Below are 24,887 nucleotides of genomic sequence, written 5' to 3'. Positions count from 1 at the left end.
AAGGGATCCCTTCCCCTTGCTCTCTACTTATTAACATAGCTGTCAACTTTCCCCTTTTTTTAAGGGAAATTCCCTTATTCCGAATAGGATTCCTCGCGAGAAAAGGGAAAAGTTGACAGCTATTCTTATTAATTGAAAAGAACTTCTAACTGCTTTCAATGACTACCAAGTTTAGAGGACTCCCCCACTGCTTGTGTGAATCTCTTCAGTGTGAATCATGCCTTCTGAATTTGGGATTCATGTCTCATCTTGGAAGTTCAACAGGGCAAATTGCCGCTATGCTTAGCAGCAATGCTTTTGTTTAACCCCTGATAAAGAGGACATATCCTGGAAAAAGAGGACATATGGCAACCATACGAGTCCACTTACTACTTTCCCCCTAAAAATACCACCCCCTGAAGCACATTTTCTGTAACAGAAGCAGCCGCTGGAGTTTTGCTATATATATTTCAAGCATGATGTTTTGCATGTAAAGTTTAGCTAGGTGTCCTGGCTCCAAACATCCTTTCCCTCACCAACAGTCCCACTTCTACCTGGAGTAAAGAATCAAGCATGACTTGTAGGACTCCCAATGTCACCCCTTTAGTGACTAACAACACCAGATCACACATTAATACCTCAGATCTAGAATAAATGTGCTCCCAGTCAACCTGTGTTATAGATATATTACATATTGGATTAAATTACACACTGACACTCTGAATGAATTACTATCTAAATTACAAATGCATAAAATTATATCCAGATAACTTCCACCTGGGAATGTTCTGAATCCTACAAGAGAAGAAAACAACAACAGTTAATGGAGAATATAAAATATTATCTATTTCATAATGTTTGATGCAGCTAACTTTGTCTCGAAAACTAAGAAAATTCCTCTGTTTCAGAGGCAGCCTTAAAAATGTAGCAATGCCTTTAAGAATAGGAATGAAACAGGTATCAATTTGAGCTAACTTGAAAAACATCGAAAACACTGTAGACCTTATTCACATATCACTTTAAACCATGGTTCAATAAACTATATTTAGTTTAGTTGTTTAGATGTTCATGGGACCCTGATTGTTTGAGATTAATATTTGCTGATTGTTCGGGACTGCTAGTTGCTGAATTGTAACATACTTCTAAAATTGTGGGTATTTCATTCCTCTCTTGCTACTTTTGCTCATATTATTTGGTATAGCATGACATCCGAACCTGGGTTTGTGGTTTAATTTATTTCAAACAGTAACCGGCATTTGTTCTTGGCTTACCTCGCATCGTTTGTTTGGGGGAAATATATATGGGAAAACAAGAGTGCAGAATGGAGCTGAACACGGAGTCATAATAACTTTGTGCTGCTCAACAGTGACCCCTGTAGACTATTCTACGAAGTACCATAACTAGCTCAGACATTTTATATGTTATCAAATACCGGTACTCCTTTATTTTCGGGGCATGGTTGTCAAAAAGTGATGTTATATACCAGTCACCAGGTCGCTTCAAAAAGTGCTGGAAACTGAGAAAAGGGGGCTAAACCCCTCCTTACACAACCCTTTCTCTATCCAAATTTTTGGCTTTTGTCTGACTTAAGTCCATACAAGAAGTGATGTCTCTAGCTGCTTGTTCTCATTCCTTCTCAATAAATCCAGTTGTGGACCTTATATTTTGTTTATTCTTTTAATAAAAGCAGCATTTCAGTATGCTGCCTTTCAGATGTGGGGGTGACCTAAGCTTTAGATGCATTTATTTGATATTTTGTGTTGATAATTGAAATGTGGCATTCATACTGATACTAATTATATTCCTTGAATACTATAAAACCTGTCTTAAACAGCAATGAAAAGAATTCACATATTTAGCCAGACTGTTAGCCTATGGTGTGTGTTTGTGTGTAATTACAGACTTCCCAACATGGTGCCCATCATATTATTATTATTATTATTATTATTATACTATAACTCCCATCATTCCCAGCCAGCAAGGCCAGTGGCCTGGGTTGATGGGAAATGGAGTCAAACAACTTGTAGAGAAATGTATCATGCCACTCGGAAGCCTTCTAAAACAGGTGGTAAAGGTAAAGGTAAAGGTAAAGGGACCGCTGACCGTTAGTTCCAGTCGCGGACGACTCTGGGGTTGCGGCGCTCATCTTGCTTTATTGGCCGAGGGAGCCGGCTTTTGTCCAAGTCATGTGGCCAGCATGACTAAGCCGCATCTGGCAAACCAGAGCAGCACACGGAAACACTGTTTACCTTCCCACCAGAGGGGTACCTATTTATCTACTTGCACTTTGACGTGCTAGAATTAGACCTCCCTACAGGCAGAGTAGGACAGCTTGCCCCAGATGACAGATTATTAAAGGATTAACTTTTTTTTACTAAACCTATTAAAAAGCAGCATAATGTCAGTAATTTAGTTTATTATTATATTTTTACCCAATAATATTTTAAACCTCTGTCTCAGGCACTAGAATGTCTCTCGCCTCAGTTGCACCTCTGACAGAGTGGCAGGAAATACCGTATTTTTCTGTGCATAGGATGCACCCATGTATAAAATGACCCCTATTTTTTGGAACCGAAAATTAAGAAAACAGTATCTTAGGGTTGCCCAAACCCTAAAGTAGAAGTGAAAATCCGCACAATCAGCGACAGCGACAAGCTTTTGACCCTTTCGGGGTTGATTGCCACAACCCCCAATGGGCCCACCGAATGCGCACTCCAGCCCGCCCAAGCCCAAATCCTGGACATTACATTAAAATAAAATAAAAATCTCCCTGGGTGCCCATGTTTCGTGTATAAGACGACCCCCAATTTTTGACGCATTTTTAAAATAGAAAATAACCTCGTCTTATACACAGAAAAATATGGTAGTATCCTCTCTCGCCTCTTCATCTCCTAGTGATGTATTTCTCCTAATATGTGAACACACAGATTTCCCGCAGGCATCTGGGTGGCCGCTCTGAGTACAGGATGTTGAATTAGAGTAGCCATTGGCCTGATCCCGTCGGCTCTTCTTATGTTCTTAGATGCATGAAACCAAAGAAGTGACATCGACTCCTTTTGCACTGTATGAAAACGCTAGAAAATTACAATGAATTATGCAGCTGGTCTTCTTTTATCATTCTGCTAGCTGGAAGAATAGAAATTCAAATAACGGAGGGCCACTTACCGAGTCTTGATATTTCGTAAGGGTTGCTTCCTAATGGAGGAAATGTCTAGTTCCAAAAGTCTAGGGATATCCGGAAAGCCGCATGCCTCGGACCACATCAGAGACACAGGCTCTTTGGGTCCAAGGGGGATACTAAATTCCGTGATATCCGTCTTCCACAGTGATTCTATCTGTTCACCGCTTTGCTCCCTATTAGTAAGAGGAGGAATGCCATTATACATCAAAGAAAGAAAAGGCTTTGAAGTAAGCTACTATCTTAAAGAAAAGTGCCAATCCAATCCTTATATTTCTAACGTGCAACTAACACCCAGAAGAGAAGAAAAACCAATGGGAAGTAATTTGAAATTTGGTGATGATCAAGGGAGAGGGCATCTTCTGCTATTTTTCTATCCTGGTTGTCCAAATTTTGCTGTCCTGAAATAGCTGTTGGGCTACCATTTCATGGGTGTGTAATGAGTAATTTGGATCTCAGTAACCCCAAACAGTCCAGTAGGCTAGCTGTTTGATCGAGATCTGAAGAAGCAGCTGATTGATGCTGAGATTAGGAGACTCTCCTCTGTGAAGCTCTTGATTGCCTTCCAAAAATTGGTTTTGTTTTTTAAAGTAAAAGATGTCCTTTTTTTTTAAAGAGGCTTCAGAGAGGGATTCTGGTTCTCTTTCTTTTGTATTCATAGAACATTAGTTTTACATGGATTTGAATGGTCGTTATCTGTTGGATACTTGCCCTGAGCCAAGATGATGAGCTATTTTGACATTGAATAGAGTGTAATTTTAAAAATACTCCTTATTCTAAGAAGTAGGAGTTAGGTTTCCTGACATGGAGTGGTATACTAAAATGCCCTAGTGGTATAGTAGCTGCACTGGAGGAATGGCTTGTGCATGAGAAAGTTGAGGAAGAAAGCATGCTTTCCGTGGCTGGTCGCGCAACACATTGCTGTAGCCCCGATACTTCATGTTGCACAACCAGTTTCCTGCTAGAGCAATAGTTGTCTGGATTCTCATATTCAGTTTTCGGTTTTCATTTTCAATCTTCATTCTTGCCCTTAAAGGTAAAGGGACCCCTGACCATTAGGTCCAGTCGCCACCGACTCTGGGGTTGCGGCGCTCATCTTGCTTTATTGGCCGAGGGAGCCAGCGTACAGCTTCCGGCTCATGTGGCCAGCATGACTAAGCCGCTTCTGGCGAACCAGAGCAGTGCACGAAACGCCATTTACCTTCCCGCCTGAGCGGTACTTATTTATCTACTTGCACTTTGATGTGCTTTTGAACTGCTAGGTTGGCAGGAGCAGGGACCGAGCAATGGGAGCTCACCCCGTTGCGGGGATTTGAACCGCCGACCTTCTGATCGGCAAGTCCTAGGCTCTGTGGTTTAACCCACAGCGCCACCCGCGTCCCTATTCTTGCCCTTACGCTAGCGCAAAATTGAATCGGGCCACAGAGACCGCAACCTCATAGGAGCTCCCTCCAAGAACCTATTATACTGTACCTGATTGTAGCTGAAAATGTTAAATCTTGTTGTTTCTTTGCACAAACCAGGGGGCTTGGGTGGGTTCTGGGCTTCAGGAAGACAGGTCCAATGTTGGGCACGTGTATGCTTTCCCTCTTTGTTTTATCTCCTGCTTTGATCAACAAGGGGCATGGATTGGTAAGCTGGAGTTTGGCACTCAAGCGGAGCTGTGCAGAAAGAAAGAGCAGTCAGTTTGCCTGATGCAGACAAAGGTTCAGGGAAGGATCTACCATGCAGCCGGGGGAATGAGGCAAAGGGAGGATTGAGAGACAGAAGCCATCTTACTAATGTTGCTCAAAATACGAGACCCCCCAAACAAAGCTCTGCTAATTTCTTGCCCCTGGTATTTGTGGGATGTGACACACAAGAGCAGTCAAGGACAACATTCCTAGAGTGAACATGTTTACACATGGGGAGGAATGTTTGTCCAGCCAGCAGGTAAACTTCCTGTTTCCTTCTGGGCTGGGACAGACTTCCTCTGCATGTGACTAGACGTGGGCGTGGCCTCACCTGTACAGGTAACGACAAAAGCACAGGGCAGGGCAGCCATCCCTCTCTTTTTGACTACATGCATCGAAGAAGCAACATCTGCTTAGCCAAAGATGCAAGAAGACAAAGGGACTATCTTCTTATGAGATAGTTTCTAGGTATATGTTACTTTTCTAAGCTAAGTCTGCCTTCTGGGATCCTATTGTGAACAGAAAGATGTGTGAGTAAACCTTTTTATACTTTTATAGAAGACTGCATCGTGTCTTATCTTTTATGAGGGAATAAGGGGAAAATACCAAGACAGTTATTATAGAGGCTTTAGCGAGCCTGAGCAAACGCATCCGCTGCAAGTTTAAAAAGGGGAATGTTACTCTGCTAAATTGTGAACTTGTTAACACAAGTTGGAAAGGCTGTAATCAGACAATATATCCTCTCCTGCATCCCTGAACATTCCCACAGTTTTCAACATCGTGCTATATCACCAGCTAAACATCATGATATATCACGATGCCTGAAATAAGGATGGAGCTATGCAGAGGGATTGACTGGCTTCACAGTTTTTCCTGCATCATGATTTTTGCCTGCGTCTGCTCTTGTGATTCGCTGCCCACTGCAGGAGGCAGGGGAGAGTTAAGCTGGCAGACTTAACAGGGGCTGCAAGAATCGAGAGAAGCATTAGCTGGCTTCACGGTTTCCCCCACATTGTGATTTCTGCATAGCACACACACACACATACACACACAACCATGATTTGTGATATATTACCAGGTCAAACCCCTTCATGGATCACTGCCTTGCCGTGGCGAAGGGGCTTGAAGAACTCAGAGAAGCTATGAACTATGCCGAGCAGGGCACCCAAGATGAACAGGTCATAGTGGATAATTTTGACCAAATGTGATCCACCTGGAGGAGGAACCGGCAAGCCACTCCAGTATCTCTGCCAAGAAAACTACATGGACAAAGGCATATAAAAGTTATGACGCTGGAAGATGAGCCCCTCAGGTCAGAAGGCGTCCAACATGCTACTGGGGAAGAGCGGAGGACAAGTACAAGTAGATCCAGAGCTGATGAAGCGGCTGGACTAAAGCTGAAAGGACGCTTAGTTGCGGATATGCCTGGAAGCGAAAGGAAAGTCCAATGCTGTAAAGAAAAATATTGCATAGGAACCTGGAATGTAAGAACCATGAACCTGGGTAAGTTGGATGTGGTCAAAAATGAGATGGCAAGAATAAATATTGACATCCTGGGCATCAATGAACTAAAATGGACGGGAATGGGCGAATTCAGTTCGGATGACCATCATATCTACTACTGTGGACAAGAAACCCACAGAAGAAATGGAGTGGCCCTCATAGTCAACAAAAGAGTGGCGAAAGCTGTACTGGGATGCAATCTCAAAAATGATAGAATGATCTCAATACGAATCCAAGGCAGACCTTTTAACATAATAGTAATCCAAGTTTATGCACCAACTACTGGTGCTGAAGAAACTGAAATTGACCAATTCTATGAAGACTTACAACACCTTATAGAAGTGACACCAAAGAAGGATGTTCTTCTCATTATAGGGGATTGGAATGCTAAAGTAGGGAATCAAGAGATAAAAGGAACAACTGGCAAGTTTGGCCTTGGAGAGCAAAATGAAGCAGGGCAAAGGCTAATAGAGTTCTGTCAAGAGAACAAGCTGGTCATCACAAACACGCTTTTCCAACAACACAAGAGACAACTCTACACGTGGACATCACCAGATGGGCAGCATCGAAATCAGATTGATTATATTCTCTGCAGCCAAAGATGGAGAAGCTCTATACAGTCAGCAAAAACAAGACCTGGAGCTGACTGTGGCTCAGATCATCAGCTTCTTATAGCAAAATTCAAGCTTAAACTGAAGAAAGTAGGAAAAACCACTGGGCCGGTAAGATACAATCTAAATCAAATCCCTTATGAATACACAGTGGAAGTGAGGAACAGGATTTAGATTTGGTGGACAGAGTGCCTGAAGAACTATGGATGGAGGCTCGTAACATTATACAGGAGGCAGCAACGAAAACCATCCCAATGAAAAGGAAATGCAAGAAAGCAAAGTGGCTGTCCAATGAGGCCTTATAAATAGCGGGGGAGAGAAGGCAAGCAAAATGCGAGGGAGATAGAGAAAGATACAGGAAATTGAATGCAGATTTCCAAAAAATAGCAAGGAGAGACAAGAAGGCCTTCTTAAACGAGCAATGCAAAGAAACAGAGGAAAACAACAGAATGGGAAGAACTAGAGATCTGTTCAAGAAAATTGGAGATATGAAAGGAACATTTCGTTCAAAGATTACCATAATAAAGGACAAAAGTGGAAAGGACCTAACAGAAGCAGAAGACATCAAGAAGAGGTGGCAAGAATACACAGAGGAATTATACCAGAAAGATATGGATGTCTCGCACACCCCAGGTAGTGTGGTTGCTGACCTTGAGCCAGACATCCTGGAGAGTGAAGTCAAATGGGCCTTAGAAAGCACTGCAAATAACAAGGCCAGTGGAATAGATGGTATTCCAGCTGAACTATTTAAAATTTTAAAAGATGATGCTGTTAAGGTGCTGCACTCAATATGCCAGCAAGTTTGGAAAACTCAGCAGTGGCCAGAGGATTGGAGAAGATCAGTCTACATCCCAATCCCAAAGAAGGGCAGTGCTAAAGAATGCTCCAACTACCACACAATTGCACTCATTTCACACGCTAGCAAGGTTATGCTTAAAATTCTACAAGGAAGGCTCAAGCAGTATGTGGACCGAGAACTCCCAGAAGTGCAAGCTGGATTTCGAAGAGGCAGAGGAACCAGAGACCAAATTGCAAACATGCACTGGATTATGGAGAAAGCTAGAGAGTTCCAGAAAGACATCTACTTCTGCTTCATTGACTATGCAAAAGCCTTTGACTGTGTCGACCACAGCAAACTATGGCAAGTTCTTAAAGAAATGGGAGTGCCTGATCACCTCATCTGTCTCCTGAGAAATCTCTATGTGGGACAAGAAGCTACAGTTAGAACTGGATATGGAACAACTGATTGGTTCAAAATTTGGAAAGGAGTACGACAAGGCTGTATTTTGTCTCCCTGCTTATTTAACTTATATGTAGAATTCATCATGCAAAAGGCTGGGCTGGATGAATCCCTAGCCGGAATTAAGATTGCTGGAAGAAATAGCAACAACCTCAGATATGCAGATGACACAACCTTGATGGCAGAAAGTGAGGAGGAATTAAAGAACTTTTTATTGAGGGTGAAAGAGGAGAGCGCAAAATATGGTCTGAAGCTCAGCATAAAAAAACCGAAGATCATGGCCACTGGTCCCATCACCTCCTGGAAAATAGAAGGGGAAGAAATGGAGGCAGTGAGAGATTTTACTTTCTTGGGCTCCATGATCACTGCAGATGATGACAGCAGCCACGAAATTAAGAGACGCCTGCTTCTTGGGAGAAAAGCAATGACAAACCTAGACAGCATCTTAAAAAGTAGAGACATCACCTTGCCAACAAAGGTCCGTATAGTAAAAGCTATGGTTTTCCCAGTAGTGATGTATGGAAGTGAGAGCTGGACCATAAAGAAGGCTGATCGCCGAAGAATTGATGCTTTTGAATTATGGTGCTGGAGGAGACTCTTGAGAGTCCCATGGACTGCAAGAAGATCAAACCTATCCATTCTGAAGGAAATCAGCCCTGAGTGCTCACTGGAAGGACAGATAGTGAAGCTGAGGCTCCAATACTTTGGCCACCTCATGAGAAGAGAAGACTCCCTGGAAAAGACCCTGACGTTGGGAAAGATGGAGGGCACAAGGAGAAGGGGACGACAGAGGACGAGATGGTTGGATAGTGTCTTCGAAGCTACCAGCATGAGTTTGACCAAACTGTGGGAGGCAGTGGAAGACAGAAGTGCCTGGCGTGCTCTGGTTCATGGGGTCACGAAGAGTCGGACACAACTAAACGACTAAACAACAACAACAACACCAGGTCAAAAACTATGAAACCAATATCACGATATGGATTTCAAACCAGTTTTGGATGATATATCAATATATCACTGAGCCCTACCCTTCTCCCTGTATGTGGGATAGAAAATAAGATTTGTTTCAGACCAAAGACTGAACTGTGGGCTCAAGCACTCACCAAGGAGGTATACTTTCCCCCCTGTGACTTTTAGTGGAGAGTTGGTGTGCACAGAACAGCAATTCCCCATGCCAAAATTATAGACTGATTTTCCGGCATATACCTAGTGAGTTTCCCAAGCCCACTGTGACTGTATCACAAAGCACAACCGCCCCCCCCCCCCATGTGAGTGGGAGCCATCATCACACAGTGAATATCCTTACCCCCGTTGCCACTGTCCGCTACTGATGCAGATTGGATGGCGAAACTCATGATTCATGCAGTGAGTTGCTCACAAGGGATAGGAAATTTACTACGAGGGTCATCATCCCCGGGGTGTCAGGGACTAGGCAGAGGAGAAATGGTGGAGACCGCCTTCCCAACCTGACTCTTCCAAAGAAGAGGAAGAGGAAGACAGTATAGATTTACAACAAGGGGTTGAGGGAGGTTGCAGCTCAGAGGCAGATGAGGTGGAAAGCTGGAAAATCATGGGAGAGCCAGAACACCCGGCTGACACATTGTCATTAGAAAGCATGGCAGACCCTCCATCTCCTAGAACACGGCGGGCCTTAAAAGTAGGAGAGCAAAGAGCTCAAAGACAGAGGGTACGTAGCAGCACCCATAGAGGAGGTGATGGTGATGAGGAATGAGGAAGTGGGAGAGACGGGGGGTGGAGATTCACTTAGGACAACGCCATTATCCAAGAGGCTGGGTTCTATAGATTGAAATGAAAAAAGGCAGTAAGAGAAACTCATCCTGTAAAAGTAAAACACCAGCTCTGAGTTGTGAACCCCTCATTCTCTTAGGCTCACCTGAGCAAACAAGGCAATCATCCTTTGAAGGCAGCGCCGACGCTGCTTCTCTGCCATCATCTGTTTAACAGTCCAGTGCCCCATAACTCTTTTCTGGTGAGCATCTAGCTTGTCTACCATCTTGTACAAAACCTGCATTCTAACACCGTCCTTGGCTTCTTTGGCAGCCTCCAACCGAATAAGTAAGGTTTCTCTGTAAATACAGGGCAGGAGGAATATAAATGTGGATAACTCTTTCCTTTAGTATAAAGAAAGCCCAGCAGCTTAGTCCTTAGCCAGAGGGCCCATTCTGGTATTCCCAGCCTCTCTACCTGGCATTTGGAACCACTTATGGATGACCTGGCTATTGAACATTCATCCTGATTGGGCTGCAAGGAGATGAGATGATGCTGGCTGTTTAATAAACATTCATTCTTATTAAAGGGAGCAGGTGGCGCTGTGGTCTAAATCACGGAGCCTCTTGGGCTTGCCAATTGGAAGGTCGGGGGTTCGAATCCCCACAACGGGGTGAGCTCCCATTGCTCTGTCCCAGCTCCTGCCAACCTAGTAGTTTGAAAGTTTGCAAGTAGATAAATAGGTACCACTGTGGCGGGTAGGTAAATGGCATCTCCGTGTGCTCTGGCACTCGTCACAGTCCTCCGTGTGCCAGAAGTGGTTTAATAATAATAATAATAAATTTTTATTTATACCCTGCCCTCCCGGGCACAAGGCAGCTAACACTGAATATAAATACAGTAAAAACATTTTTTAAAAAACCAAACAAAGTTCATTAAAATATAAGTTAGAATGCAGCTTAAAATGCAGCCTCGTTTTAGTGGTAGCCCATAGATCAAAGCCATAAGGGGAGAAAACATCAAATATTCCCTGGGGCCAACTATCCATGCTGGTCCTACATGGGCCAGCAAAAAGAGCCAAGGGAAAACTTATATAGAAAAATCCCATATAAGGGGTTCCATTAAAAAAAAAGAGAGAGAGTGAGAGCGGGGGTTAGACTGAGTCCAGCCCAAAGGCCAGGCGGAACAGCTCCATCTTGCAGGCCCTGCGGAAAGATGTCAAATCCCACAGGGCCCTGATCTCCTGCGGTAGGGCGTTCCACCAGGCTGGGGCCAGAACTGAAAAGGCCCTGGCCCTGGTTGAGGCCAATCTAACCTCCTTGGGGTTGGGACTTCTAAAGTGTTATTATTTATGGACCTTAAGGTCTTACACGGGGCATACCAGGAAAGGCGGTCCCGTAGGTACGAGGGTCCTAGGCCGCATAGGGCTTTAAAGGTCAAAACCAGCACCTTAAACCTGACCCTGTACTCTACTGGGAGCCAGTGCAGCTGGTAAAGCACTGAATGAATGTGATCCCGCGGCGAGGACCCCGTAAAGAGTCTCACCATGGCATTATGTACCCGCTGGAGTTTCTGAGTCAGCTTCAAGGGCCACATCACCCAGAAAGCTGTCTGTGGACAAACACCGGCTCCGTCAGCCTAAAAAGCGAGATGAGCGCCGTACCCCATAGTTGCCTTTGACAGTCCAGAAGTCCTTTACTTTTACCTCATTCTTATTATTTTCGGGGAAGTTAGATGACATTGCATCAAAACAACTGTTATTCCCCCCCCCATCTATTTTCCTGCAACTTTCCTTAGTCCAAACACCTGAACTTTTTGAAAGGCGGGTTTGCAAAACCTCCCAATCAACTGTAGTCGTACAAACTGAGTTTACTGTGTGGCTGAATCCCATCCCAAAACAGCGACAGTCTGGAACCGTCCTAGGAGTCACACCTCTTCTCCCCAGGCCATAGCCCACCTTGGTCTTGCTCCATGTCCTCCTCGAGTGTATGGTAACAGTTTGGTAAAACTATAATGAGATATATACGGTGTTAAGTATTAAGATTAGTGGCAGTTCTCACTCAGGGCCACCAGTATGTAAATGAAGGATTGAAAACTGTCGCTCCTGATTGCTTAGCTAGTTGTGAGTTTTTACTGTTTCTTAAAAAGGTAAAAGGTAAAGGTACCCCTGCCCGTACGGGCCAGTCTTGACAGACTCTAGGGTTGTGCGCTCATCTCACTCTAGAGGCCGGGAGCCAGCGCTGTCCGAAGACACTTCTGGGTCACATGGCCAGCGTGACAAGCTGCATCTGGCGAGCCAGCGCAGCACACGGAACGCTGTTTACCTTCCCGCTGGTTAGCGGTCCCTATTTATCTACTTGCACCAGGGGGTGCTTTCGAACTGCTAGGTTGGCAGGTGCTGGGACCAAACGACGGAAGCGCACCCCGCCGCGGGGATTTGAACCGCCGACCATGCGATAGGCAAGTCCTAAGCGCTGAGGTTTTACCCACAGCGCCACCCGCATCCCATTACTGTTTCTTAGTATTATATAAAGCAGCCAGCTAGGCTGCAGTCAGTCTGATTCCAGGAGCAGTTCTAACTGCTGCAATAAAGAGCTGTGAATCCAACAGAGCTGTGTCCTTTGTCCATCTTTTCCACTATTCAACATATATAATTTTAGATTGCTCTTAAAATTGTATACATGTGACAACAGCACATCCTTCCAACTGTCCGCCTTATAGACGGATGACTAATTCAACTTGTTTTCTGCCGTGCTCTTTAAATATAGTCTGGGGGCAATGCGCTGTCACCACACTGTGCGCCAACGCTAAGGTTCCCAGTAGCTTCACATGAAGATTTTTAGTCTTACCTGACTTGCTGGAGACGACGGAAGGCGATGTATTTCCGGAAGAGCAAAGCCAGCCTTTCCACATTGCTGTGCAATGCTTGCTTGATTATCCCTTTGGTGAGGGTGTAGAGTTCTGGGGAGATGCCAGCCTTCCGGACAGCTTCGCCCAACACCTCCAGGTTTCTCCTCTGAGCTTCTATGTTTATCCAGTAGCGCTTCTCTGTGGTGCCGGGTGCAGCAAACTCCTCCGCTTTGGTGAACAGCCTGGGGAACCAAGTGGATTCCAGCTCATAGGTATCCTCGTCAAACTGTGAACTAGGCACGGGGCTGAGCAGGGGGCTAGGAGAAGCATATCGCCTTTCTTTACGGGGGGAAGCAATCTTATATCGCTTGGAAACTTGATCCAGAATTGCACCTTCCACCACTTTCAGCTTGGGAAGCAAGGCCTTTTCTTCCTTCTGCATCTGCTGCTGCTTCATCTTCACTTTCTGGACTTGCAGCCTCTGCATCTGCATCTGATGGCGCCAGCGGAGCAGCTGTTGCTCCCAGCGCATCTCCCAAAGGTGCTCCATCTCCTCCTGCTTCTCCTTCTGCTCCTGCAGCCACCGCGCGTTCTTCTCCTCCTGCTCCTGCTGCTCTTGCCGCAGGGCTTCCATCCGCTGCTCCTGCAGCTGCAGCTGCTCCTGCCACTGGCTCCTCTTCCTCTCCTGCTCCATGTCCTCCTCTTGCCAGAGGAGCTGCTGCTTCTCGTGCCGCTCCTTCAGCTGGCTCCAGCGCCACTGCTCCTCTGCTTGCTTCCCTCGCAGCGCCAGCAGCTCCCTTTTCTCCACCTGTAGCTGCTCAACCGCCTTCTGCAACAGGTCCTGTTGCTCCTTCTGCTGCTCCCGCTGCCTGGCCCAGAATTGCTCCTGCTCCTCTTTCTGCTGCTGCAGGAGCTGCCAGTGCTCGGCCTGCGCCTGCCACATGCGCTCCTGCTCCTTCTGCTGCTCCTTCTCCCGCTCCCACTGCTGCCGCTGCCCCTCGCACATCTCCTGCCAATGCAGCTGGTATTCTTGTTCCTCTTGCAGCCTGTGGCGTTCCTCCTGCAGCCGGACCTGTTCTTCATGCAGCCGCTGCTTCTCCTCCTGCAGCTGCTCCTGGATTTGCAAGTACCAAAGCTGTTTTTCTCTGCTGAGCTCCCGTGAGCTATCACTTTCCAAATCTGACTTGCTCTCTTTGCGCCATGGCTCTTTTCCTTTCTGGGCATGCTTAAGTTTTTCTGCAGAAGATTGTTTTGCCAATTCCTTTTCCAGTTCCTGCCACGAGACCTTGGCTTGCTCATCTGTTTCATCAGGTTGTCGTTCTGGAGGTTGTTCTCCTTCCATGGGATGTGAAACCTTGGTCAAGTCTTCTTCCTCCACTTGCAACTGGGGCTCCTTCTGGTCTCTCCGCAACTCTTCTTCTTTCTGCTCTTCTTTTTCTTTTTCTTCTTCTTTTTCTTCTTCTTCCTCCTTCTTCTTTCTTTTATGTCGCTGGGACTTGAAGGGCGAGGCCTGTCCTGTTGTCATTTCTTGATCCCATTCCGTCCCAGAACTGAAAGAGCTACTTGAAGACTCCTGGGACACCACAGGACTGCTAAAGGACAAAGATGGAAGTTTGATTCCCTTCCCATCTTCCTCTTCCAACTCAACCTCTGTGCCCTCTGTGCTCCTTGCAAACTTCTGTTTCTTCCGTCCAGCAGATACTTTCTGCTTCATCAGGATGCATTCATCCAGTTTTCTGTCTATTGCCTCGGAGATCTCTTTGCTTAGTGTCTGTGTGAGCTCGGATTTTGCTGACGGCTTCCAGCTGCCTGAGAGACTCCTCTTTAACTTCTCTATCTTCTCATCTAAGCAAGCAAGGATGACCTCCTGAAATTCTTGCAGCCCAGAGCTTGTATCCTGTCCAGGGAGTTCCTCAACAATTGAGTATCTTTGCCTTTTCTGCACAAATGCAGAAGGCAACGTGGGGATTTCTACAGTGAATAGTGCATCCTCCTGGTCTACGGGGCTGCCTCCAGCCTCCTCTGCTGGACCACTGACACGGCCTTCAGGCACTTCTCCTGGAACTTCGCCACGACCTTCGGGCTTCTCTTCCTGCACTGTGTCTTGATAGGTTGCGTCCAATTCCTCAAAAATGCGCTTGAGAGCCTCTGCATCTAACACACCACCTCTATCGCTGGCAAGCTCTTGCAGCTTTTTGCCTAAACCACGGATGACATCTCCTGTCTTCTCTGCCCACTTTGGCTGTAGCACACCTGCTTGGCCGCTTCTGCTGGGGCGCTTCTTCCCTTTGGGCCTGCCTACTGTCTCATGGCTTGATTCCTCAGCTTCTCCTGCTTGTGGTGATGAGCTTTCCCCTGGGACCTCTGCGCCCTCCTCCTTCTGGACACCTGCAGCAGTCTCTTGAGTCTCTTGAGTCGGCTCGTCGTCATCAAACTTGACCACCTTTCTCTCTTTGACAGTCTTGACCAATTGCCCTGCCATCTTTTTCATGGAAAACTTGCGCTTTGTTGGGGGGCTTGGGAGTCCTTCTGCTGGCTCTTGGTGTGGTTCTTCGACTTCCGCTCCACCGACACTCTCCCTGGTGACCCGTTTGAGAATGGGCTTAGGGGGAGGGCTTTCAGCTGGCTCTTGGGGAGCTTGCTCCCCTTCAGGTTCTTGGTGGCTTTTGCCAGCCACTTTTTGTGGTGACGGCGCTTTCAAAAGGGTTGTTTGTAATTTTTTCCAGGCAGCTGTCCTTGACCCCCATTTCTTTCCTGCAAATTTGCTAGGTGCTGCTGTTGCTGTTTCTTTTCCAGCAGCTTCTGTGTCTCCCGTTTCGTCGGACGATATCTGTGATAGCTCAGAGGATGCCTGTGACAGGTCTGAGGACGTCGGGCCTACAACTGCCAGTCGTGACAGTCCAGTTTTGCTGTCCCGAGCTCTTACTGAAAGAAACGTCAGAGGTACTTCTGCATCGGAAGCTGTTTCTTGCAGCTGGTCAGGGTCAATGGTTGCAACCGTGGGTTTCTGCTGCCTGGGTGACTCATCAAATGTGCCCCCTTCTTCAACTTTCACACTTATCATTTCTGCAAGTTCAGTTTGGAGTTTTGTACTCACCTCATAAGTGCCCTTTTCTTCAACTTTCACACGTCTACTTTCTGCAAGTTCAGTGTGGGGTTTTGTACTCTCCTCATAAGTGCCCTTTTCTTCAGCTTTCACACTTCTCATTCCTGCAAGCTCAGCGTGGAGCTTCATATATTTCTCACCCTTCATTTCTTTCTCAACCTTCATTTCTTTCTCATCCTTGATTTCTTTCTCATCCTTGATTTCTTTCTCATCCTTGATTTCTTTCTCACTCTTGACTTCCTTCATATCTTTCATACTCCCTGTGGGAAGTTTCTCAGGAATCCTACTTACAGCAGGTCTGAGGGTGGCTTGACGTGCCACCATTGCCCTCTCATTTGCCTCCTGCAGCTCCCTGTGCAATGCTTCGTTAGTAATCATGAGTGTCTTGCACATCTCTTCAACGGTGTGGACTTGAATTTCCATCGCTGTTTTCCTCTCCATGGCCGCTCGCAGCTCCCTTTGCAGAGTTGCAACGTGTGGGTCTGGCTTCTTGCTTTCCAAGGCGCTCTCGGTTTCACACTTGATTTTAAGGCTGCGATACTGCTTCCCTAGAAGGCTGTAGGCCTTAGCTAGGTTAGCTACCATGGTTACAATGTACTTGACTGCTGGATGCTCTATTTTCAAAAAAGTCGGAGAATCTACCATTTCTTGCATCATGTTGTTGAGCTCATTAGTGCGGCTGAATGTAAGAGGGTCATCGTCCAACATCCGCTCTGCTGTAATAGGCTCCCCTTCCTGGGGCGCATCGGCCACTTTGTCTCTCCATGTTTTAAACATGGCATTTCTGTGACCTGAAATCATCGAAGAGATAACAAGAAGGCATTAGAGTATACACAAAGTAAAATTAGCCCAGTGATAAAGTACCTCTGGAACAGGAGTTGTTGCACAGTGACACTGTGAACTTCCTTATAAATCAAGGGCGGATCTACACTCATGGTTTTTAACGTTAAAAAGGAGTTAAGGAATGATTCCGGTAACCATATAGTCACAAGACGTTCTTTTCTTTAATGTTCATAGTGCGTTATAGAAATGTGACACCAGAGGGCACTGCAGAGCAACCAGAAATCAGGGAGAGAGACTGCGGGGAAAGAAAGCAAAACGAAAACCAAAGGGGACGTTTCCTGTCTTGATGTTTTAGAACGATATTTCTAGTATCGTTCTAATAATGAAAAGGCAAGTGTAGATCCAGCCCAATAAAACTCTATGTGCTGTCCTAAATGTAACAAACATGCTACAGCCACTTGCAATCAGTCTTGTCCCAAAGTGAGTGCAATCAGATCATCAAAGGAGACCATGGTTTAATAAGGCACTTGAGGCCTCCAGAATAAACCAGAAGTATGACTTGTGTCAACAATGCATTCTGCCTTCAGTGTTGCAGGCCCAGCTCTGCTAAGCTCTCTCCCCCTAGAAGACAGGCACCATCTCTGCTGAGTTTCAGGTGCCTAGTTTAAACCATTTTATTTTAGGAAGCCTTTGCATCTTGGATATTTCTCTACCATGTTTTAATGTTTCTCGTGTTCTTGTTTAAATTCTTGACATTTTAAATTTCAGAGATTTAAGTTCATGTTTCAAATTTTGTATATTCTAATTTTTTATACTTGTATGTCGCTTTGAGACATTGAAAAGCAGGATATATAGATAGATAAATATTTGTTTATCTAAAGTAGATGGACAGACATTTTGGGGAAGCAAAATCTCCTTGGAAATAGGCTCCCGAACTCTGTCAACCGATAAGAGGAGCACACAGCTGGCACAGACCATCAAGAGAGCAGGGGATGAGAGAGATCCCTAAACTGAATATGCCACACACAAAATGAACAAGGCTTACAGCTCTTCCTTGCAAGTGTCTCTATCTCTTTCCCACTAAAACCCCTAGCAACTGCTCCACCCTATGCAAACTCTGATGCTGGCTTAATTGTCCAAGATGACGGAGTTTGCAGCTGGGTTCTGACACAGGTTCCTTGAGTTTTGGTGTGCTGTTTGGTTTATCGGTACTTTTATTTCTTTCAAGCCAAACATATGTGGACGTTTTTGCAGTCAAACCTAACAATGCATATCCATGCTAGTTGGTAAATGAAGGAGTTAAGGACCACAGAGTTGTAAATTTCTAGAGGAGACACAGCTAGGTTACACACCCCTCAACTCTGTCAATTTCCTGTTCCTCTGCCTTCCCTTTCTCTTCGTTTTAACCGTGTAAGCTGATATCATGCATGATGCTGGAGCTCCCTAGCCCAAACTGTTTCTGTTTTTGTTTTATGTACTTTGTGTTTTTATATTCTGATTTTATCCCATGAACCGCCGAGACCTGCAGCTGTAGGGCAGTATAGTAATAATAGTAATAATACTCCAAGCTTGAAGGGTTTTTTTGTATTTTGCAACCAATAATACCTTGCCTGTGCTGTTTCTGCTGTAGCACTGAATGGTGCATGAGTGAGACCTATGATTGATGTAAGTAAGTATTTAAACTTACGGTACTCAAAGTTGTAGTCTATTCACTCCAAGATGGGTAGAAGCAGGGGAGCTCAATTGTAAGTGCTTAATATTCGGATATTTAAAGTTCTAACAACCTATTTCCCATGCTTACAAATGCTACATAGATCTGTGTTTTAAGTTCTGCTAGGGGCTGCTTTGGCTAAAGTCAAACCCCGTGGGTTGGTTTTTTTTAAAAAAATCAGCTGTTTTTTTCTTTGTAGTTCCCCACACATGTGGGACTTCAGGATTAACTGGTATTCCCCAGTTATCTCCCAACAATATAGACCTCTGCTTCCTGATTATGCAACCTCTTTCTCTAACAGATTCATCTCATTTAGGTACCTGACTTCCGTCTCTGCTTAGCTTTCCCTTCTAAAAGTGGGCGGATTAGTTTGATTAGATGCTGAATCTTTGAGTCCATTGCACTGATAAAATTCTGGATTTTCTCCTCCATCTCTTCAATTATGTCATTAGTGGCAAGGACTTTTTCTTCTCGGTCAACCGCTTTCAGCATTTCATCTGGAAATAATGTTTAAACCCAAAGTGAGTCAAGATGGAAACACCCGTGATGTAGAATGAGAAGCTGTCCTTTTAAAAGCAATCTCCAGTTTATCCATCGAATGAACAGAGATTTAACTGGTTAAACACTATCACCAAGGCCTTGCTTTCTCAGGAAACCAGTCTGCTATAGCCATATCTTTGCATGCAGGAAGGCACCAAGGAGGTTCAGTCCTGGTTTAAAAGATGAGGAAGTTGGTGGTGAGAAATACTTCTCTGCCTGAATCCTGGAGTGTCACAGCTGGCTTAAAAGGTAATGGGTAAAGGGGTCCAGTCGTGACCGACTCTGGGGTTGCGGCGCTCATCTCGCTTTATTGGCTGAGGGAGCCAGCGTACAGCTTCCGGGTCATGTGGTCAGCATGACTAAGCTGCTTCTGGCAAACCAGAGCAGTGCACGGAAATGCCATTTACCTTCCCGCCGGAGTGGTACCTATTTATCTACTTGCACTTTGATGTGCTTTCAAACTGCTAGGTTGGCAGGAGCAGGGACTGAGCAATGGGAGCTCACCCTGTTGCGGGGATTCGAACCGCCGACCTTCTGATCGGCAAGTCCTAGGCTCTGTGGTTTAACCCACAGCGCTACCCGTGTCCCTCAGCTGGCTTAAGTAGCCATTATTGGGCTAGTTCAGTGTTCTTTTTGTGACTTTTAAAACTCTACATCTTACGTGGGAAGTCTTTGGTCTTGTCATTTTCCTTCCCCCACTTTTAAAACTAGAACCCCAAGATCTAACAATGAGAACTAAATGCAAAAAACACACAATTAAAACTAAATAACAGGGGTTTCTCTCCAAGTCTACTTTGAGCCACTCTGGGTACATTTGTTTTCAGTACAATTGCCAGGACTGGAGTGGACTAAGCCCATAGCCCTTTCGCACAAAAGTCTACTCCTGGTTAGTTTTAATTTTCAACAGCCCAATTTAGGAGAGGGAAAGCCATTTTGTTGTTGCTATTATAAACCAAATGGGAGCTAGAAAACCTTGCTGCAAGTCACCCACAGATATGTAAGCAGATCCCAATTTTTATAAACACTTGCGATTGGAGAATTTCATTCCAAAATTCAGACAAGCGACAATTTGGAAAGACAGGAATGCTACAGTGCTGTACATGTAATGTTTTGTGCAGGCTGGTTCACATGTTAATGTCAACTGAATGTATTCTTCCTCTTTACTAGCTAAGGGTGCCTATCCTCTAATCCAATTCAAAATTGTGACATCTTCGAAGGCTGCAGTTCTATAGTTTTGGGTAGCTTGTTCAGACATGACTATTCCACGGGACATTTGGCATTTAGGGCATTTGTTTTTTGGTAACCTTGTTTCTCCAGCGGCTCCCCCCCCCCTTTGTTGTACTTCGTGATTGTGAGTGTTTCATTGTTATTTTACTGGCATACAGACACACACAGTATGAACTTTTTTTCTATCCCACGTGTGTTGACAGCGACTTAAGATTCCTTGCTCCAATACAGTGGTGCCTCGCAAGACGAAATTAATTCGTTCTGCGAGTTTTTTCACCTTGTGAATTTTTTCGTCTTGCGAAGCACCACTGTGTATTGACGGTTTCCCATAGGAATGCATTGGCGGTTAAAAAAAAAAGGCGCAAGACGTTTTCGTCTTGCGAAGCAAGCCCATAGGGAAATCCGTCTTGCGAAGCAACTCAGAAAACGAAAAACTCTTTCGTCTTGCGAGTTTTTCGTCTTGTGAGGCATTCGTCTTGTGAGGTACCACTGTACCCTTTTCTAGAACATGGGTAGGCAAACTAAGGCCCAGGGGCCGAATCCAGCCCAATTGCCTTCTAAATCTGGCCCGCGGATGGTCCAGGAATCAGCGTGTTTTTACAAGAGTAGAATGTGTCCTTTTATTTAAAATGCATCTCTGGGTTATTTGTGGGGCATAGGAATTCATTCATTATTATTTTTTCCCAAAATATAGTCCGGCCCCCCACAAGGTCTGAGGGACAGTGGACCGGCCCCCTGCTGAAAAAGTTTGCTGACCCCTGTTCTAGAAGATGGCACTTGCCACAGTATACCCTCCCATTTCCAGCACCATGGAACTAACGCCAGAATTTTAGCGCCTCCAGCACTGCCTTTAATTCCTGTATTTTGAAGACGCTCTCATCTAGCACGTCATCAATTCCATCCAAAAAATGAGCCCGGCGGCTCGTCTCTTCCCAGGTTTGTGAATGGTAGTAGTCTCTTTCAATCTCAGGATCGATCCCGTCATCCTTTTTGTAGTGTTCATAGGCCCGATTCACATTGTCCAGAATGCGAAACAGCTTCTTAGAAACATCCTGAAAGCACAGAATTACAATGGATGTGAGGGCAGGACATATTCAGAAGCGTTTCAAGAGCCTGCTTCTTGGTTATGTACCTCCTTCCCTGCCCCTGACTGAGCCATCCTTGTAGCATTTGCTGAAAGCATTAATAATAATAATAATAATAATAATAATAATAATAATTTTTATTTATACCCCGCCCTCCCCAGCCAAGGCCAGGCTCAGAGCGGCTTACAAGCAATAATAAAAACAAGCTGAATGATTACAACTTAAAAACAAAATTAAAATACAACATTAAAATATTGAAACATTAAAATATTAAAATGGAGCCTCATCGCAGGAGGAGAAGGAAAAGAAAAAAGAAAGAGAGGGAGGGAATCAAATTGTCTCCAAGCCAAAGGCCAGGCAGAACAACTCTGTCTTACAGGCCCTGCGGAAAGAAATCAGATCCTGCAGGGCCCTGGTCTCATGAGGCAGAGCGTTCCACCAGGCCGGGGCCAGTGTTGAAAAGGCCCTGGCTCTGATTGAGGCTAATCTAACTTCCTTAGGGCCCGGGACCACTAGGGTGTTGCTATTTATGGACCTTGAGGCTCTCCGTGGGGCATACTGGGAGAGGCGGTCCCGTAGGTACGAGGGTCCTAGGCCGTGAAGGGCTTTAAAGGTCAAAAGCAGCACCTTAAATCTGACCCTGTACTCCCCCGGGAGCCAGTGCAGCTGGAAAAGCACTGGGTCAATATGCTTCCCATTACAGGAAGACATCCTCGTTTTGTCTGGCTACACAGTAATGGACCTTAAAGAACCTGTGGTGTTAGTAAATGTTTCACGCTGATCAAGGGTGCCAACTTCAATAAAATATGGGGGAAGCCCAGGTAAGCTCCTCCACGCATAATCGATCACATGACATGGTGCACCCACACCATTTGAATGACAATGTCCATCAACATTGGGGGTCCCCAGCGCCCTCAAATATTATATGGGGGGGCATGTGCGAAGACCTCTCTGCCCCCAGGAGTTGGCTCCTATGACTCTGATTTTATCATGGTATGTGTTATTTTTAGCACACTACCCAGTGGGTGGGACGCGGGTGGCGCTGTGGGTAAAAGCCTCAGCGCCTAGGGCTTGCCGATTGAAAGGTCGGCGGTTCGAATCCCCGCGGCGGGGTGCGCTCCCGTTGTTCGGTCCCAGCGTCTGCCAACCTAGCAGTTCGAAAGCACTCCCGGGTACAAGTAGATAAATAGGGACCGCTTACTAGCGGGAAGGTAAACGGCGTTTTCGTGTGCGGCTCTGGCTCGCCAGAGCAGCGATGTCACGCTGGCCACGTGACCCGGAAGTGTCTGCGGACAGCGCTGGCCCCTGGCCTCTTGAGTGAGATGGGCGCACAACCCTAGAGTCTGTCAAGACTGGCCCGTACGGGCAGGGGGTACCTTTACCCAGTGGGTACATGTCAGGGAACTGGAGCCAGAGAAGAGGGAGAGAAAGCTCCTTTAATAAGTAGTTGCTCCTCCTCGGACGAGGAGGATGACGAAGAGCTGTCAGTAGGTAATGAATCTGAGAGGGGGCAGGCACTTCCGGGGACAAGCCACTCTCGTCAGAGAGGAAGGAGGGGGACTGGGCTTAGGAGGTGGTTATGCTGGGGGAAATCGAAAGGAAGTCTACTCGGGACAACTGACCCGCTATGAATGAGTCAGACTTTTGAACTGCTTGTACACAGCTTCATGGAGCAATAAATCCTGTAAATATGGCTGGATTCCCGGACTTTTATCTCCGCTAGCACTCACAACTCATTGCTGACAGTACAGTATGGCGATATCAATCAGTCTTAATAAATAAGTAAGTTAGTGGATTATTTAAAAAAAAACTATAATCAAATGAAATTGCGGGCAAGGTTCAAGTTAAAGGCAGAGGAAGAAAAATGAAAAAGACATAATTGTAACAGAGAAACTTTGTGTAATAGATAAACATAAAAAGAAAAGGTAGAAAAGGTTTGAGTGAAAACACTGGAGAAGTGAGGTTGGGAAGTCAGTTTTTGAAGAAAGGTAACTTTGATATGAAGATTATTGTGGAAATGTTTGAAACATTTGCTAAAAATTATATAATGATAAAGCAATAATTAAGGACTTGTGCCCAAGAAATAACAATATTACTACCTTGGATAGCTTTAAAAGACATGGAAGACAAGCCTATTGGCACCTTTTAGTCACAACGGCTAGGTGGGACCACAGTCTAGATTTAAAGGCATCTTACTTATGAATACCTGCTATTTGGAAGCAACATCTGGCCCTTCATATGTTGTTGGACTGCAAATCCCATAATCCCCATTGGCGACTATGTGTGTTATGCTCTGACAGCATTGGAAAGGTCCCAGATTTCCCATGACTGGTGTAGCCAATACTTAGCTAGATGGACTAAAGTCCTGGTTCAGTAGAAGGCACTTTCCTATGTTCCTAAGAGGCTTATTGCCTTCCAAGTCTTGCTTACGGGTTTCCTGGAGACATCTGCTTATGCTATTCATATGTTCTTAATAGCTGATGGGAGCCTTTACTCTTCACATCTCACATTGCGAGGGCTAGAGAGGCATCCAATAAATACAGCAGGTCTGGTAAACAAGCAAATGGAAGGACTTAATCTGGTTCATTTGAATCAGTTACCTGCAGAAGTTGGGATTACTCCCATTTCTCCTGACTTTTCTCAAATATAATTCTCGGGGGGTGAGCAGAATTGTGCTTAACGTGCCAGCAGGAGTCCATGTTGAAAACCTATTGTGAAAGGCTGCACATATTTGACCCCCCTCATCCATCAGCAGTCCCTGCTCCAGGACAGAAACTCTATTTTTCTCTCCAACACATACCTTCTTTGCTCTTTCCAGCTGGGCCAGCTCAATTTTATCCAACACATTCTGCACAGCGGGGGGGACTTCATCGATGGTAGAAATAGCGGCTTCGTTTTTGTAGGTTGCAACATGGCGGCCGGCGTGATCGCGTTCGTAATCATTATCACTTTCATTTCCTGAGTTTCCTGAAGATGATGAAGATTCGGGACCCATGCGGGACTTTTCCCATGCAAGTCCAACCACCTTTGGGAAATCCATGGCTGCAGCACAGAGTAAGGCAAATCAGCTTTTTATACAGGGTCAAGTTGTTCAGTTGTGTGGTAGGTTTATTCTTCAAACAGTTTAATTACACCCACTTGCTGTTAGGCAGAAACTCATCCCTAGGGGATGAACGGGTTCTGTTTGTGTAGTTGATGTCATAGTTGCCATTCTATGGCTTCTAATCCATGACGTCATCAGGTGTTCATTCGCATAAAAAGAAGCCTCGCGGAACAGAAACTCGTTGTTCTCTGTGCTCATGCATGCTTTATATACAAGTCCCAGAATGCATTAGCCTCCTGGAGAGATGGTGGAATTCACTGCTCAGATAATTAAACAGTAGATTATTCCAGTGGTGTAGTGTGGGGGGTGCAGGGGGGGCCGACCGCACCGGGCGCAACATCTGGGGGTTAGGGTTAGGGGGCGCAAATCCACAGGTTAGGGGGCGCAAATTACTTGCCTTGCCCCGGGTGCTGACAACCCACGCTACGCCACTGGATTATTCCATTCCTCGGCTCTGCCAGATACAAGCTAGAAAGGGTTGTCATGCTGTACATGAGCTTTAGAGAGCTACCTCTCAGTTCTAGCATCATTGTTTCTGAAACTCATTCAGAAGTATTCGCTGTAAGGGAA

The 24,887-nt window shown here is 45.5% G+C and overlaps 1 protein-coding gene across 1 annotated transcript; it reads right to left on the bottom strand.

The window, feature by feature from the left end:
* Nucleotides 1-648: 648 nt before the first annotated feature.
* Nucleotides 649-24,549, bottom strand: FAM186A (family with sequence similarity 186 member A). The gene is made up of 8 exons (XM_083427239.1): nt 24,015-24,549; nt 20,950-21,181; nt 18,683-18,859; nt 12,762-16,659; nt 10,079-10,271; nt 4,631-4,818; nt 3,145-3,333; nt 649-774 (listed from the first exon to the last, which is right to left on the bottom strand). Exons 1-8 carry the CDS (start codon nt 24,252-24,254, stop codon nt 720-722), a joined length of 5,172 nt encoding a protein of 1,723 aa, XP_083283365.1. The 5' UTR covers nt 24,255-24,549; the 3' UTR covers nt 649-719.
* Nucleotides 24,550-24,887: the final 338 nt, after the last annotated feature.

Source organism: Podarcis tiliguerta, assembly GCF_965153285.1.
Source record: "Podarcis tiliguerta genome assembly, chromosome: 2".
NCBI lineage: Eukaryota > Metazoa > Chordata > Lepidosauria > Squamata > Lacertidae > Podarcis > Podarcis tiliguerta.
Note: the sequence above shows the minus strand (reverse complement) of the source record. Positions and strands in the feature narration are given on the sequence as shown.

What these genes read in the sequence shown, in the direction of transcription:
- FAM186A (XM_083427239.1), bottom strand. Translation starts at nt 24,254, where the DNA reads ATGGATTTCCCAAAGGTGGTTGGACTTGCATGGGAAAAGTCCCGCATG. An exon ending in TAAGCAGAGACGGAAGTCAG is followed by an intron (nt 16,660 to 18,682) that starts GTACCTAAATGA and finishes CGATGATTTCAG; the next exon opens with GTCACAGAAATGCCATGTTT. An exon ending in CGTCGTCTCCAGCAAGTCAG is followed by an intron (nt 10,272 to 12,761) that starts GTAAGACTAAAA and finishes CTGTATTTACAG; the next exon opens with AGAAACCTTACTTATTCGGT.